Genomic DNA, 16,323 nt, shown 5'->3' on the forward strand with positions numbered 1-16,323 from the left:
GACACCATTTGTTTTGATTACTTCTTTCATTTTTTCAGGCAGTTGAAGAAGCTTACGTACCCGTGATCAAAATGAATTTTGAAGGGATTGAGATTGATATGTTATTCGCAAGACTATCCCTGAAAGAAATTCCAGATTCATTAGATTTACGTGATGATATGGTACTCAAAAGTGACCCGTCTCCAACCGGGTTTCAAAGAATTACAAAGAACAACAATAACAGCATTTAAACATTTGACAGGCCAATTGGCAATTGCTCCGCTGCTTCATTTCAAAGGTTCAGACGATTGAGATGGAAAGCAGTGTTGCAACTGAAACAGAAAAGGTCATTCCAAAATGGGGGTTGTAGCAGACAATGCATATGTTTCAAAACTCAGTCAAAGTAAATAACAGTGAACAATCCTGAAACAATCGAAACCTATTTCTGCCTTTATATTAATTCAATATATTTTCTGTAGTATAATTTTAATGCTTATTTTTCGTTTTCAGGACACGGCATTTACAGTAGCGTTCTATGATTTTTGGGTGGTGTTTTCTGGGCTTTGCTGGTAGCAAGAACTTGTCAGTTATATCCAAATGCGGCACCTTCCACATTGATCCGTAAATTTTTCTTAATTTACTCAAAGTGGAAGTGGCCGCGGCCTATTTTGTTGAAAGATCTATCCAATCGTTATCTTGGATTTCCTGTGTGGGATCCTAGGATATATATACTTTTTGTAACTGGTGAACAGAACGTGTTTGCGTCATACTCGTCAGTAAGACTTATTGGTCAACTGATTAATGTAATCATCTTCCTCTTGAAGATGATTGAAACACGTGTCGAGGTGTGAAAATGACTTTTTGGTGTTGGAAAAATTCTCCAGTAATATTCAGCTTTGGGTTTCCTATTCATTGGATAACAAACCTTCTGATTAATAAGTAGCAGTTGACATTCAACTACCAGTGAGTTTTTCGGAAAGTCATTATACTCATAAGGTCGTTAATAGTTCCTTTTGTAATTCAGAAATTTTATGTTTCAACAGGTGAACATTCAGGATCGTTATCATATGATGCCGATTATCACACCTGCTTATCCACAACAAAATTCAACATTCAACGTGACCATTTCCACAAGGGCAATAATGATTGAAGAGTTCAAACAAGGATTGTCTATTACTGATGATATCATGCTAGGAAAAAGCAAATGGGACAAGTTATTTGAGAAGCCAGCATTTTTTACAAAATACAAGCATTTTATTGTACTACTTGTGAAGGCAGGCAATGCAAGAGATCATTTGGAGTGGTGCGGATTAGTTGAAAGCAAAGCTAGGATTCTTGTAGGTAAGTAACTATAATTTTGGAAGAAATTTGTGACATATTCGAATAATGTAGGAGCCGTTGAATATCAGATGTTTTTAATTTTGAAACAACTAGTTTATTCCGTTTAGTTTTGATTTTCCTGTTTGATATTGTGATGGTGTTCGTGAGATTATTTAGGAAAATGTTCTTGAAGTTGTCCGTCCAGTTTGACCAACATACCATCTGTGACAGCTTTCACAGTTCAATTTGTACATGCTTTCCAACTGTATTCGCATTTGAAAAGGAAACTTTCATTTATTCGGTACTGAGTAGCATTCCAAGTTCAACAGTTTTCTATACATGTAATTTTGTGATATGTAATCATTAGTGATGTACCAATTTTATGTTCAACATCAATTATCATATGGTAAATTGGATTTATCAACCATACTCAATAACAACATTATTGTAGACGAATTAATAAATTTTAATAAAAACAAAATTCGAACATCAAAGGCACTAAAAGTTTTGAGAAACTTCTCATATTTACAGTTACGTCATTTTATCCAGATTATACAATGAAATATTTATTTTTAGTCCAAAATTGAATGACTATAACGAATACAATCATGAATTGAGAGGAAATTTTTGTATGGATTCAGTATTCTCCTAATGTTTATGATAATTTCGTATATTTTTAGGATATCTAGAAAGAAATCAATACATAAACCTTGCACACATCAATCCTGAAAGGTTCTCAATGCTGGAGTCCCAAAGCGAACCTAACACAGTATGTTCTATGTGGTTTATTGGACTGGAATTTGCTAGGACAGACTCCAGTATCGACCTGAGAAGAGAATTTAAATCATTTACGGATCGTGTCATGAAGCATGCAATAAATATTCAGGCTATGAAAGATGGAATGACTTTGGATGCATGGCATGTTAAGAGGAAACAGTTATCACAGTATTTGACGCCAGGACTCATCAAACGAGAAAGGAAATCTGGAATTATCAAGAACGATACTAACCCTGAAAGTAGAAAGAGAAAGTCTGAAGATGTTTCGGGAGGAGATATACCTAACAAAAAGGTTAGGCTTTCCGAAAAAATTACTCCAGTTCATAGTGGCTGACGAGGATTTCGTAATGAATGACCTGGAAAGAGAATGTCTTGGAATTGTTCCCAGTCTACAATTCGACTCAAAGGAAGATATCTTTGGCAGTCTTCTTCATTAATTTTTATGTGATTGTCATGAGTGATTTTTGTGGTAAGAGATTAGTGGCTTGTCCACTACTAGGGTTACACTTGCTCCTGAAGAAAGGGAAAATAATGGGTTTTTACATTAGACAACCACGTGTGTTATCTGCAGGGGTTCTGGAGTAGTTGACAACTGACTCTAGTTTTCATTTTAAGTCGCAGGTGTATGCAAATATGCCACAAACCGCTGCGGTCCTCAAAAAAGCCGTGGCGGACATTTGAGCTATATTCCACATCTATTCAATTTGGTAAACTTCTTCCAGGTCTTCAAAATTGTAATGGTATTATGTTGCCACATTTTCTTTATTTATACATTGTATTCACTCATTTCAAATGAAATAAATGGAAAATGAGAACGTGTATTATTCATTATTTTTTCTTATTAGTTAGTGGAATATGCTTGAAGACTAGCAGTAAACAAATCTAAAATAATGAACTTTAAACACGCCAGTTTCGGATTCACCTACACAGTAGGTTGGATGGCCTGAAGCCACAGAAAATTTCCTGTATATGCAATTGGCAATACAACTAAAAGAGTCGACATTCAATTTTGGGACGGCAACACTTGTATAGACCGGTTTAGGGCTCATTAGCCAGTCGTCAGTGCAAGATAGTGACTATCATTGACCTAAAGTTATGATATTCCATAATTGAAAATCGGAATACTTTCAAAAGTATTTCATTCCTCTTCTTAAGTTGGAGCGAACAGCAAAATGTCACTCCATCTAGTGGACGAGGTACTAACCGACTGCATATCCGAAATTTGACCGATTCCTCTTAATAAGGAAGAAAAACTTTCCTATTAGTGAGCTATGCTTGAATATAGGCAAAAAACAAATCTAATGAAGAAATGACCTTTAAACGTTCAAGCCAGTCTCGGATATACCTACACATTAGGTTGAATGGACTGACGCCTATCAGAAAACAACTTCTCCCCTCGCTAAAACCACGAAGGGCGTTGGATTATATCCAAGTTTATTCTGATAGGCGTCAGTCCATTCAACCTACTGTGTAGGTATATCCGAGACTGGCTTGAACGTTTAAAGTTCATTTCTTTAGATTTATTCATTTATTGACCACAAAATATAACTATTCAAACAAATAAATGATAACAGTGAAACACATACCAGTGATTAGAACTGATCAGAGATATTGGGTAATTGAAGCTTGTCTACTATGTACACCTCCTTTGACCGCATTGTTTGACTGCTCGCGAGGTGGGAAGAGCTATCGTCGGGAGGAACAGAGGTTTGAGATTCACAGCCCCGTGAAATGACAGTAGCGAAGTCTCCAGGGCACTCAACTAACCGGCATCCATCTCTCGACCAATGTTTTACCGGACCCTCAGAAGAACGCCGGACAAAGTGAAATTATGTAGGATGAAAATATGTGTGAAGCTACGGGATTTTGAATTTAGTTGGTTCACTTTTGCGATCTTGGTGTACACTTTCTGAGGGTGCATTTTGTAACAGAATTGTGGTGGATGCTGATGGGTTATGCGTGTGGATGAAATGTATTCAGTCAGTGACAAATTTTGAAGGGAAAGGAAAGGTAGAGATCTGGTATATCTATGGAATGTGTCTGATGAAGAAATTTGTTCAGATCATCGACACAAGGAACTTTGAAATCGGTGGGATTCAGACCTCCAAACATATCAAAATCCCCGAAAAACATGGGGAGCCTACACGATGGACCTGGAAACCTGTTTAGACCGCATGAATTTTGACATCAGAGATTCCATAGACCTAGAGTTGGCAGCAGATCGATTACAAGGAGCTATCATCTCTACGTACAACGAACATTGTCCCATGGTTAACCAGAGATCAAACAGGAATGTGCCCTGGTGGAATGAAGATCTGGCGAGGATGAGACAAAAAACTAGAAAACCCTTCAAATGTGCAAGGAAATAAGGTTCATGGAAACAATACATAAGGTCCCTAACTGAGTATAACAAAGTCCTGAGAAAATTCAAGAGATACTTGGAGGAGGCAATGTGAGGAGGTCGAACAGACCCAAGCATGTGCTATGCTCTACAGAATACTCTCGAAGGCCCTGAATATTATAATAAGATGAACCAAAGAAGAAGGGCTTAACACAAGCCCATCCAAATCGACCATAGTAGAAAGAAAGAAATACAAGTGTCGTGGGAGGTTGAATATCTGGGAGTAAGTAGATTCCAAACTGAAGTAGCACTGGTAATGATAAAGCTTCATATATAGGTCCTGAACCAGCTCTAGGGGTACCAAAGAAGCACACAATGTACTGGATAAAAGTACCTGGCAACAAACACAGTGGAACCTTCATTAGGGAACCGTCCGAGAAAAAAAACGAAGAACTACTTCAATATAGTAGGGATCGGCTCAGAATAATTACAGGGTTGCTATTGTCTTTGTGAATACCAATAAATTTAGTGTGCTGTTTGTTTTATATGTAGTGGTTATCCAAATCTAAATCGTATAGTATTCATTTGAAAGTAAGCAGTTTTGTTTTGTTTAGATTGAAGCACAAGGAGTTCGCGTTACACCAGGGTTGACTTTTTTGAATATATATTTTTATCATATTTGATAGCTTCATTACTCCATTTAACAGTGGTATCGTCGCCAAATACAGTAAATCGTCCTGAGATGTTGATGGTTAGTAGGTCATTTGTATATATAGAAAACAACATTGGTCCTAAAACAGACTCCTGAGGTACTCCATATTTTGTGTCGCTGAGATCATACTGTCCACTTGATGTTTTTACCACCTGTCGACGTCCTGTCAATATTATTGCAATAACTATTGTAGCATCTGACTATCTGTCTATACTAATATAAATGTTAAACCTTGTTGAGATGTATGTATGTTTGGGGCTCTTGAACGGATTTAGATGAAACTTTACATAAATACAGCTTATAGACCAGAATAACACATATGATACATATTACGAAGGTATTGATTTTGGTCACGAAATAACGATCAGTATCGAGTAAGTCGCAAAAATTCTTTCTCCCTGAGAGCTATCTTGGCGTGCGCTGCCTATACCGTTGCAGTTACATGCAGATAATGTACGTAAGACTGTCTATCTTGAATAGTTCTAAATTAGAGTCCACGTTAGCATATATTTACCTCTTGTGTGGTAGCCACTATATTGAAAATACTGAGCAATAAATACAATTATATTGGATAATTAGTTAAAATGCCAATTATAGAATATCTGTAAAATTCTAATAAAAAAAATGATTAAAATATCGTTTTAAGTTTTTGATATAGATAAACTTTATCTTTTACACTGAGTAATTTGGACGCAACGCAGTTAGCCAGCTATTCTTTACTTAGAACAGTTGACATATTTTCTTAGTTACGGTATTTTCATAGTAAAAGCATAAATTACTTACTAGCTGTTACCTGCTCTTATATTAATGTATAGCCGAAGCTACTGAACGTAGAATCTTCAAATATGTAGGTATGTAGGTAGGTTCTTTGTATAGCGTGAATAAGCATAAAAATTCAGGAATTTCCAAGCCCAAGGGGAAAAAAATGTTTGTTTAAAATGGTCTGTCACGAAACTCAATGTGACAAACTAAATTTTTCTAAATGCAGTAGCAAACATATCATGGTCTCGCACGTCTCAGCAAGGTGTATTCAATGAAATTTTTATTATCAACTTTGGACACTCGACATGGTTATTGAATTATTTGTACAACATTAATATATCTGACTTTTTTCTCCAATATGTAAGAGATAACATGAAACATTTTTTGAAAACTCGACGGAGATTTCCATTGATTATAGAAATATCTGTTTCACGAGTTAATTGTTTGACGAATTTATTTTGAACACTTTCAATTCTCTGTTGGTAAAACGTATAGTGCAGACTCTAAACGACAGTTGCAAATTTCTAACGTCTATATTTATGCACGAAATATGAAGACATTTTTGAAAGCAGATACTTGATTTCAAGTAGAGGCATAGACCTTCATAGGTCACTTTTTTCGGAATACTTAGCTCGACTGACAGCCGCGAAAAGAGCAAATCCTCGATATTTTGCATCGCGTTGGAGATACCGAAATAAGCTATTTGAAAAAATTGCTCAGAAATAGATTTTGACTCTACATACCGAATCTCAACGCAAAATTCTAATTTTATATATAAGAAGCCATGAAAATGATAAATTCGTTATCATGTAGGAATAAGAATGAAAAACCCAATATTCGTTATGAATATATTTATTTCATGATTTAGACCATTTCACCATTTCTGTACTCTGTATTCGGAACCATTAATTGAAAATCGGACTTGAATATGAAAATGAAGAAAATAGAAATGAAACTTTCTATGTTTTTCACCACTTTTATTTGTAACTAACCTTATTGCAATTTCGTCCTATAAGGACATTTTTAAACAATCAAAAATCAAGAAATGGGTAACTCTAACATATTTTGGTAAGAGATAATTGCGGGTTTCGTCAGAAAAACAATGTGGAAATGGCATTCATACCACATGCCAGGAGGTTATCTGATTACCTTTTCAATACCAAAGATGAAGTGGACAAGTTGGAAAAATCTGGAGTTTATAAGCTCAAGTGTCCGGAGTGTAATAGTGTTTATGTGGGACTATGTGGTCGAAATTTCCACAAACGGTATGCTGAATATGAATGGTCCTTCAGGCTAGGTAAAAATGATTCGACGTTTTCTAACCATTCCTTGGCATGCGACCACAAGTTCCCGAATCTAAACGATAAGGAAATTTTGCACTATGCAAGGAAGGGTTGCAAACTCAATTATTTGGAATCCTTGGAAATTCACAAGCATAAACATTGCGGGTGCAACCTGTTAAATGATCAATTCGATTTAGTTTACTCACCGGTTTTCAAATTAGCATATCCACACTGTCCAAGTAACGAAAATTCAGGTACCGAATTAAGCTAAGTACCTCTGTTATTACCTACAGAGAAGTTATATGAAGGCTAATGTAATCAATCACTGTTAGTTTAATGTATGAGTTTGGAAATGTCCTTATAGTACGAAACTGCAGTAACGTTAGTTACAAATAAAAGTGGTAAAAAACATAGAATGTTTAAATTTTCTTTTCTTCATTATAATTTCCTACCACGTAGTACCGGCTACATCAATCAATTTATTAAATATAAAAATTTAAAAAAAATCAAATTTTGAATTGGAATGCGATACCTATGTAGGGCTAATTATTGCGGTAAGTGCGGTCGATGAAAATGACTAAAATACAGGGGTGTCTTTATATTGAGTGTATCACACTGTATATAAGAGAAATAGAGATTCAGCAGAGTTTTTGCGTTTCTGAAATGTCTTTTTTTTCTGATAATGGATCCTAGTAAACGATTAGTGGTATTAGCCAGGGGAGTAGTTGTTTTCTGATAGGCTTCAGTCCATTCAACCTACTGCGTAGGTATATCCGAGACTGGCTTGAACATTTAAAGTTCGTTTATTTAGATTTGTTTACTGCCTGTATTCAAGCATAGCCCAGTGAGTAATAAGAAAGGTTTTCTTCCTCATTCGAAAGAATCGGGCAAATTCCGGATATGCACTTGTTTACTATCTCGTCCACTAGATGGAGTGACAATTTTGTTGTTCGCTTCATCTAAGGACGAGGAATGAAATACTCTGAAAGAATTTCGATTTTCAATTATGGAATATCATTGACTTTAAGTCAATGATGGCCACTATCTTGCACTGACGAGGGCCTAAGAAGCCCGAAACCGGTCTTCAAGTGTACCTGTTCCAAACTTGAAGGTTGACTCTTTCAGTTGTATTGCCAATTGCACATGCAGGAAATTCCTGCACTGACGCCTGTCGGATATAATCCAACGCCGTTCGTGGTATTAGCTAGGGGAGTAGTTATTTTCTGATAGGCGTCAGTCCATTCAACCTACTGTGTAGATATATCCGAAACTGGCTTGATCATTTAAAGTTCATTTCATTATAATATAATAATAATATTATGTTTATTTTCCCATACACTGATGTAAATTACATGGAGTGCTATCGAAAATAAACCAGATAATCATAGAAGCCATATAAATCTATAGCTTGTTCGTGATAAGAATATGTTGTGAATTAGGTATATAATTACTTTTACATAAGTGATCAGTCGATTAATAGATAAATGATAAATAAACATAATAACAGACAGAATACATAGTTATTTTCATCTAGTTAAATAATTGCTTAGGTCAAATTGCTGTTCAGAATAGTTTGATTAATGAAGTCAGAAAAGAAAGTTCTCTCGCTATTCAGAATAAATTTCAGAATCTTTATCACTTTTCAAAGTGTTGACGACATCGACTGCTATGATCGTTAGCTTCACCGTGTTCTGGATAGGTTATGTTGATAACTCTTCCCGAGCCACCATGGATATTCGTAATCGCTTCAGTCATGTTATGTAGCATAATCAACCCAACTTCAAATAATTTCCGTATTTATATAGATAGTTTGAGATTCGGACTAGAAAAAGTAAAATTTCAGACTCATTGTGACTCAATAGTCATAGAGAACTCGGTTATCTTCATTAACAAGACCCTTATAATAAATATACATAACAGCTAACTCATAGGAAATGCATGAACTCCAAATTCAGTTCTTGCCTGATATAGCCTTCTGTTCACGTTTTAGAAAAAATACATTTTGAAAAATCAGTTGAAATTTGTTCTAAACCAAATCCTTTTCCAGACAGGAAATAAACAGCGAAAAGTTAACATTAGAGTGAGAGTATCTATAACGATCAAAAAAATAGTGAGATCCAAGGACACTGAAATAATGGATGATTTTAACCAAAAAACTAGAATATAACATCAAATCTAATGATGATATATATATTTTATTATTGAGAATTTACCACTTAACTAACTCAACCTAACGTTTATGAATTTTTTTTTGAAAATACACAAAAATACACAGGTAGTAGAATAGTTTTGTTGAATTTCCAGAATTTGGTATATTTCAGTAAATGATCAGGTAGTAATACTTTTGCTTACTGTCTTATGAATTCAGGTATTGAACTTAGGTAATTTGAATTTCTATATATTGAACATCCCTCAATAATTAAACACAATAGTGTTGAGTGTGCAGTCAAAGAGACTTGAGTTTATTTGGATACTCTGTGGTTACTGTTTCATTTGTGTTGTGTTCCAAACTCTGATATCCATTCATTCGACATGTCAACTTCACAAAACAAAGAGAATCATGCCCAGCGAAATGATGAAAAGTTGACAACTCTGGGGATGACACCTGCAATATCAGTTGCTGGTCCTGAACCATCAGATTTGATAAAGACGAAAGAACTAGAAGAATCATTGAAACTATTCGATGTGTTCGAATCTGAACAGGAACTTAATCAGCGCATTTATATTTTAGGAAAACTATATAACCTAGTCAAGCAATGGACCAAAGAAGTTTCCATGAAACGTAATATGTCTGAAAGTGTGGCAGAACAATTGGGGGAAAACTTTTTACATTTGGTAGTTACAGACTTGGTGTGAGTAGTTTTACATTTATTTATCTGCAATGGATTGTATATTTTGTCGACTGGTAGCTTTGATCCACTTGGAATTATGATTATGAATTTTTTCTTCGAATAACATTACAAAATTACACCGACAGTGAACATGAATGTGAAGAATGGAATAAGCACATAAATTAATGGCAGTGGGGTATTTTGCTTTTTGGAGCATTAGTAGAAGAATTAATGGGTCTCAGTTCACTCGTTAATATGTCTATATATTTGGGTGTTATAGAATTGTATATCATGTACATTTTTTTCATTGTCTCGCACAATCTTACAGATTATTGCTGGTTTACCAACATCTGTGGATTTCTATTCTTTTCACATAAACTCTGTGAAAGTCAATTCAATACTCTGTTTGATTATCACAGAAAAGTATATTTCGATAGTTTGCCAGTTATTTTGTTAATGCACTGATCTGATTGTGATATGAATAACATCTCAAGCACTAGCCTCTACTTCTTTCTTTTGATGACGTTGATTTATCCAACCCAAACAAATATGGAAATGTAGATACTCGTTGACAGGTTAAAACATAGTAGATAAATTATAAACTTCAACCTGAAATTTTATAATGGAGTCATATTTACGAATGTGTTCATGTAATGTTTTCAGGTTCACGGTAAAGGTGCAGATATCGATGCACTCTGTGTTGCTCCTAGACACATTAGCAGAGTTGAATTCTTTTCGTCTTTTTATGAACTTCTCAAGGCACAACCCGAAGTATCAGACCTCAGGGTAAGTAAATTGCACTAATCGGATGAACTGATACCATTTGTTTTGATTACTTCTTTCATTTTTTCAGGCAGTTGAAGAAGCTTACGTACCCGTGATCAAAATGAATTTTGAAGGGATTGAGATTGATATGTTATTCGCAAGACTATCCCTGAAAGAAATTCCAGATTCAATAGATTTACGTGATGATATGGTACTGAAAAATTTAGATGAAAGGTGTGTACGGAGTTTGAATGGTTATCGAGTGGTCGATGAGATTTTGAGACTAGTTCCAAACATAGAAAACTTCAGGCTTGCTTCAAGAGCTATCAAGCTATGGGCGAAAAGTAAGTATTTTCCTAGTTATTACGTAACCAGAGATTGTTTGCTGATTTTTCACTGCCCTTTTTATTCGTTCAATTCTCCAATACATACAAATATTTTACGTTGTGCTATTGGATGAAGACACATTATGTTCTTAAAAGTTGTTATACATTTTCTGAACGGTTAACATTCAAGTCTACGTCATTCTGTCGTTTGTTTTGAGGAGTTCTCAAAAGTGACCCGTCTCCAACCGGGTTTCAAAGAATAACAAAAATTACAAAGAACAACAATAACAGCATTTAAACATTTGACAGGCCAATTGGCAATTGCTCCGCTGCTTCATTTCAAAGGTTCAGACGATTGAGATGGAAAGCAGTGTTGCAACTGAAACAGGGGTCAATGGCAGGAAACGTCATTCCAAAATGGGGGTTGTAGCAAAAAATGCATATGTTTCAAAACTCAGTCAAAGTAAATAACAGTGAACAATCCTGAAAAGCAAAAATTTCAATGTAACCTGATTTGGAAAAGGCTCACATAATTTGTCTTTGTTTAATCATTATATTTTCTGTAGTATAATTTTAATGCTTATTTTTCGTTTTCAGGACACGGCATTTACAGTAACGTTCTAGGATTTTTGGGTGGTGTTTCCTGGGCTTTGCTGGTAGCAAGAACTTGTCAGTTATATCCAAATGCGGCACCTTCCACATTAGTCAGTAAATTTTTCTTAATTTACTCAAAATGGAAGTGGCCGCGGCCTATTTTGTTGAAAGATCTATCATATCATTATCTTGGATTTCCTATGTGGGATCCTAGGGTATGTATACTTTTTGTAACTGGTGAACAAAACGTGTTTGCGTCATACTCGTCAGTAAGACTTATTGGTGGACTTAAGTAGTTTTGGTCTTGCACTGTTTGGAAACTTTGGTGTACTAATGTATATCACTGGGGTTTTTCCTCAACACCAAACCATTATTTTAACACCTCGAGATGTGTTTCGGTTACCAAGTCATTTTCAAGCGAAAGATTAAACTGAGTAACTGAATAAAGTGATCATTAAACTGGTCAACTGATTAATGTAATCATCTTCCTCTTGAAGATGATCGAAACACGTGTCGAGGTGTTAAAATAACTGTTTGGTTTTGAAAAAATTCTCCAGTAATATTCAGCTTTGGGGTTACTATTCATTGGATAACAAACCTTCTGATTAATAAGTAGCAGTTGACATTTAACTACCAGTGAGTTTTTCGGAAAGTTATTATACTCATAAGGTCGTTAATAGTTCCTTTTGTAATTCAGAAATTTCATGTTTCAACAGGTGAACATTCAGGATCGTTATCATATGATGCCGATTATCACACCTGCTTATCCACAACAAAACTCAACATTCAATGTGACCATTTCCACAAGGGCAATAATGATTGAAGAGTTCAAACAAGGATTGTCTATTACTGATGATATCATGCTAGGAAAAAGCAAGTGGGACAAGTTATTTGAGCAGCCAGCATTTTTTACAAAATACAAGCATTTTATTGTACTACTTGTGAAGGCAGGTAATGCAAGAGATCATTTGGAGTGGTGCGGATTAGTTGAAAGCAAAGCTAGGATTCTTGTAGGTAAGAAACTATAATTTTGGAAGAAATTTGTGACATATTCGAATAATGTAGGAGCCGTTGAATGTCCGATGTTTTTGATTTTGAAACAACTAATTTATTCTGTTTAGTTTTGATTTTCCTGTTTGATATTGTGATGGTGTTCGTGAGATTATGTAGGAAAATGTTCTTGAAGTTGTCCGTCCAGTTTGACCAACATACTATTTGTGACAGCTTCCACAGTTCAATTTGTACATGCTTTCCAACTGTATTTCCATTTGAAAAGGAAACTTTAATTTATTCGGTACTGAGTAGCATTCCAAGTTTAACAGTTTTCTATACATGTAATTTTGTGATCTGTGAGTTTCACCTCTGTATTTTTGAAAGAAGAACTTCTTTCTTTATTTATTTTTCTGTTGAGGGCTCCAGAAAAATTATTTTTTACTAAATTAATTGGAGTCAGAATTGGGTTTGTTTATTGGATTTGTTTTTGTTTATAGCCTTGTCTCTTTTTTCTTTCATTTCTTTCCCGATCATTAGTGATGTACCAATTTTATGTTCAACATCAATTATCATATGGTAAATTGGATTTATCAACCATACTCAATAACAACATTATTGTAGACGAATTAATGAATTTTAATAAAAACAAAATTCGAACATCAAAGGCACTAAAAGGAAGTCATACCTTTTTTGTTTTGAGAAACTTCTCATATTTACAGTTACGTGATTTTATCCAGATTATACAATGAAATATTTATTTTTAGTCTAAAATTGAATGACTATAACGAATACAATCATGAATTGAGAGGAAATTTTTGTATGTATTCAGTATTTTTCTAATGTTTATGATAATTTCGTATATTTTTAGGATATCTAGAAAGAAATCAATACATAAACCTTGCACACATCAATCCTGAAAGGTTCTCAATGCTGGAGTCCCAAAGCGAACCCAACACAATATGTTCTATGTGGTTTATTGGACTGGAATTTGCTAGGACAGACTCCAGTATCGACCTGAGAAGAGAATTTAAATCATTTACGGATCGTGTCATGAAGCATGCAATAAATATTCAGGCTATGAAAGATGGAATGACTTTGGATGCAAGGCATGTTAAGAGGAAACAGTTGTCACAGTATTTGGCGCCAGGACTCATCAAACGAGAAAGGAAATCTGGAATCATCAAGAACGATACTAACCCTGAAAGTAGAAAGAGAAAGTCTGAAGATGTTTCGGGAGGAGATATACCTAACAAAAAGGTTAGGCTTTCCGAAAAAATTACTCCAGTTCATAGTGGCTGACGAGGATTTCGTAATGAATGACCTGGAAAGAGAATGTCTTGGAATTGTTCCCAGTCTACAATTCGACTCAAAGGAAGATATCGTTGGCAGTCTTCTTCATTAATTTTTATGTGATTGTCATGAGTGATTTTTGTGGTAAGAGATTAGTGGCTTGTCCACTACTAGGGTTACACTTGCTCCTGAAGAAAGGAAAAATAATGGGTTTTTACATTAGACAACGACGTGTGTTGTCTGCAGGGGTTTTGGAGTAGTTGACAACTGACTCTAGTTCTCATTTTAAGTCGCAGGTGTATGCAAATATGCCACAAACCGCTGCGGTCCTCAAAAAAGCCGTGGCGGACATTTGAGCTATATTCCACATCTATTCAATTTGGTAAACTTCTTCCAGGTCTTCAAAATTGTAATGGTATTATGTTGCCACATTTTCTTCATTTATACATTGTATTCACTCATTTTAAATGAAATAAATGGAAAATGAGAACGTGTATTATTCATTATTTTTTCTTATTAGTAAGTGGGATATGCTTGAAGACTAGCAGTAAACAAATCTAAAATAATGAACTTTAAACACGCCAGTCTCGGATACACCTACACAGTAGGTTGGATGGCCTGAAGCCACAGAAAATTTCCTGCATATGCAATTGGCAATACAACTAAAAGAGTCGACATTCAATTTTGGGACGGCAACACTTGTATAGACCGGTTTCGGGCTCATTAGCCAGTCGTCAGTGCAAGATAGTGACCATCATCGACCTAAAGTTATGATATTCCATAATTGAAAATCGGAATACTTTCAAAAGTATTTCATTCCTCTTCTAAAGTTGGAGCGTACAGCAAAATGTCACTACATCTAGTGGACGAGGTACTAACCGACTGCATATCCGAAATTTGACCGATTCCTCTTAATAAGGAAGAAAAACTTTCCTATTAGTGAGCTATGCTTGAATACAGGCAAAAAACAAATCTAATAAAGAAATGACCTTTAAACGTTCAAGCCAGTCTCGGATATACCTACACATTAGGTTGAATGGACTGACGCCTATCAGAAAACAACTTCTCCCCTCGCTAAAACCACGAAGGGCGTTGGATTATATCCAAGTTTATTCTGATAGGCGTCAGTCCATTCAACCTACTGTGTAGGTATATCCGAGACTGGCTTGAACGTTTAAAGTTCATTTCTTTAGATTTATTCATTTATTGACCACAAAATATAACTTTTCAAACAAATAAATGATAACAGTGAAACACATACCAGTGATTAGAACTGATCAGAGATATTGGGTAATTGAAGCTTGTCTACTATGTACACCTCCTTTGACCGCATTGTTTGACTGCTCGCGAGGTGGGAAGAGCTATCGTCGGGAGGAACAGAGGTTTGAGATTCACAGCCCCGTGAAATTACAGTAGCGAAGTCTCCAGGGCACTCAACTAACCGGCATCCATCTCTCGACCAATGTTTTACCGGACCCTCAGAAGAATGCCGGACAAAGTGAAATTATGTAGGATGAAAATATGTGTGAAGCTACGGGATTTTGAATTTAGTTGGTTCACTTTTGCGATCTTGGTGTACACTTTCTGAGGGTGCATTTTGTAACAGAATTGTGGTGGATGCTGATGGGTTATGCGTGTGGATGAAATGTATTCAGTCAGTGACAAATTTTGAAGGGAAAGGAAAGGTAGAGATCTGGTATATCTATGGAATGTGTCTGATGAAGAAATTTGTTCAGATCATCGACACATGAACTTTGAAATCGGTGGGATTCAGACCTCCAAACATATCAAAATCCCCGAAAAACATGGGGAGCCTACACGATGGACCTGGAAACCTGTTTAGACCGCATGAATTTTGACATCAGAGATTCCATAGACCTAGAGTTGGCAGCAGATCGATTACAAGGAGCTATCATCTCCACGTACAACGAACATTGTCCCATAGTTAACCAGAGATCAAACAGGAATGTGCCCTGGTGCAATGAAGATCTGGCGAGGATGAGACAAAAAACTAGAAAAGCCTTCAAATGTGCAAGGAAATCAGGTTCATGGAAACAATACATAAGGTCCCTAACTGAGTATAACAAAGTACTGGGAAAATCCAAGAGATACGTGGAGGAGGCAATGTGAGGTGGTCGAACAGACCCAAGCATCTGCTATGCTCTACAGAATACTCTCGAAGGCCCTGAATATTATAATAAGATGGACCAAAGAAGAAGGGCTTAACACAAGCCCATCCAAATCGACCATAGTAGAAAGAAAGAAATACAAGTGTCGTGGGAGGTTGAATATCTGGGAGTAAGTAGATTCCAAACTGAGGTAGCACTGATACTCGCCAGACGCACCTATG

General features: G+C 35.7%; 2 protein-coding genes and 1 pseudogene across 16 annotated transcripts in view; 2 read left to right on the top strand and 1 right to left on the bottom strand.

The window, feature by feature from the left end:
- The window catches only part of LOC141484788 (poly(A) polymerase type 3-like), a 62,602-nt gene extending 59,707 nt beyond the window's left edge, over window positions 1–2,895 (top strand). For 6 of the 11 annotated variants that reach the window (XM_074180163.1, XM_074180159.1, XM_074180161.1 and 3 more), the window contains 2 exons: window positions 39–1,320; window positions 1,980–2,895. In XM_074180163.1, the coding sequence (XP_074036264.1) occupies window positions 1,011–1,320; window positions 1,980–2,410 (741 nt within the window). In that variant the 5' untranslated portion in view covers window positions 39–1,010 and the 3' untranslated portion in view covers window positions 2,411–2,895. Of the gene's footprint in view, window positions 1–38; window positions 1,321–1,979 lie in introns of those variants that run through there. The other 5 variants (XM_074180165.1, XM_074180164.1, XM_074180166.1 and 2 more) reach the window with 5 other exon arrangements.
- The window catches only part of pdm3 (POU-domain protein pdm3), a 360,484-nt gene that overhangs the window by 147,032 nt on the left and 197,129 nt on the right, over window positions 1–16,323 (bottom strand). The gene's annotated exons all lie outside the window — the stretch shown is intronic.
- Window positions 8,686–14,467, top strand: LOC141484790 (poly(A) polymerase type 3-like; annotated as a pseudogene).

This window comes from Leptinotarsa decemlineata, unplaced genomic scaffold (genome assembly GCF_025532065.1).
Source record: "Leptinotarsa decemlineata unplaced genomic scaffold, Ldec_3_MD MMD2_tig00026294_RagTag_RagTag, whole genome shotgun sequence".
NCBI lineage: Eukaryota > Metazoa > Arthropoda > Insecta > Coleoptera > Chrysomelidae > Leptinotarsa > Leptinotarsa decemlineata.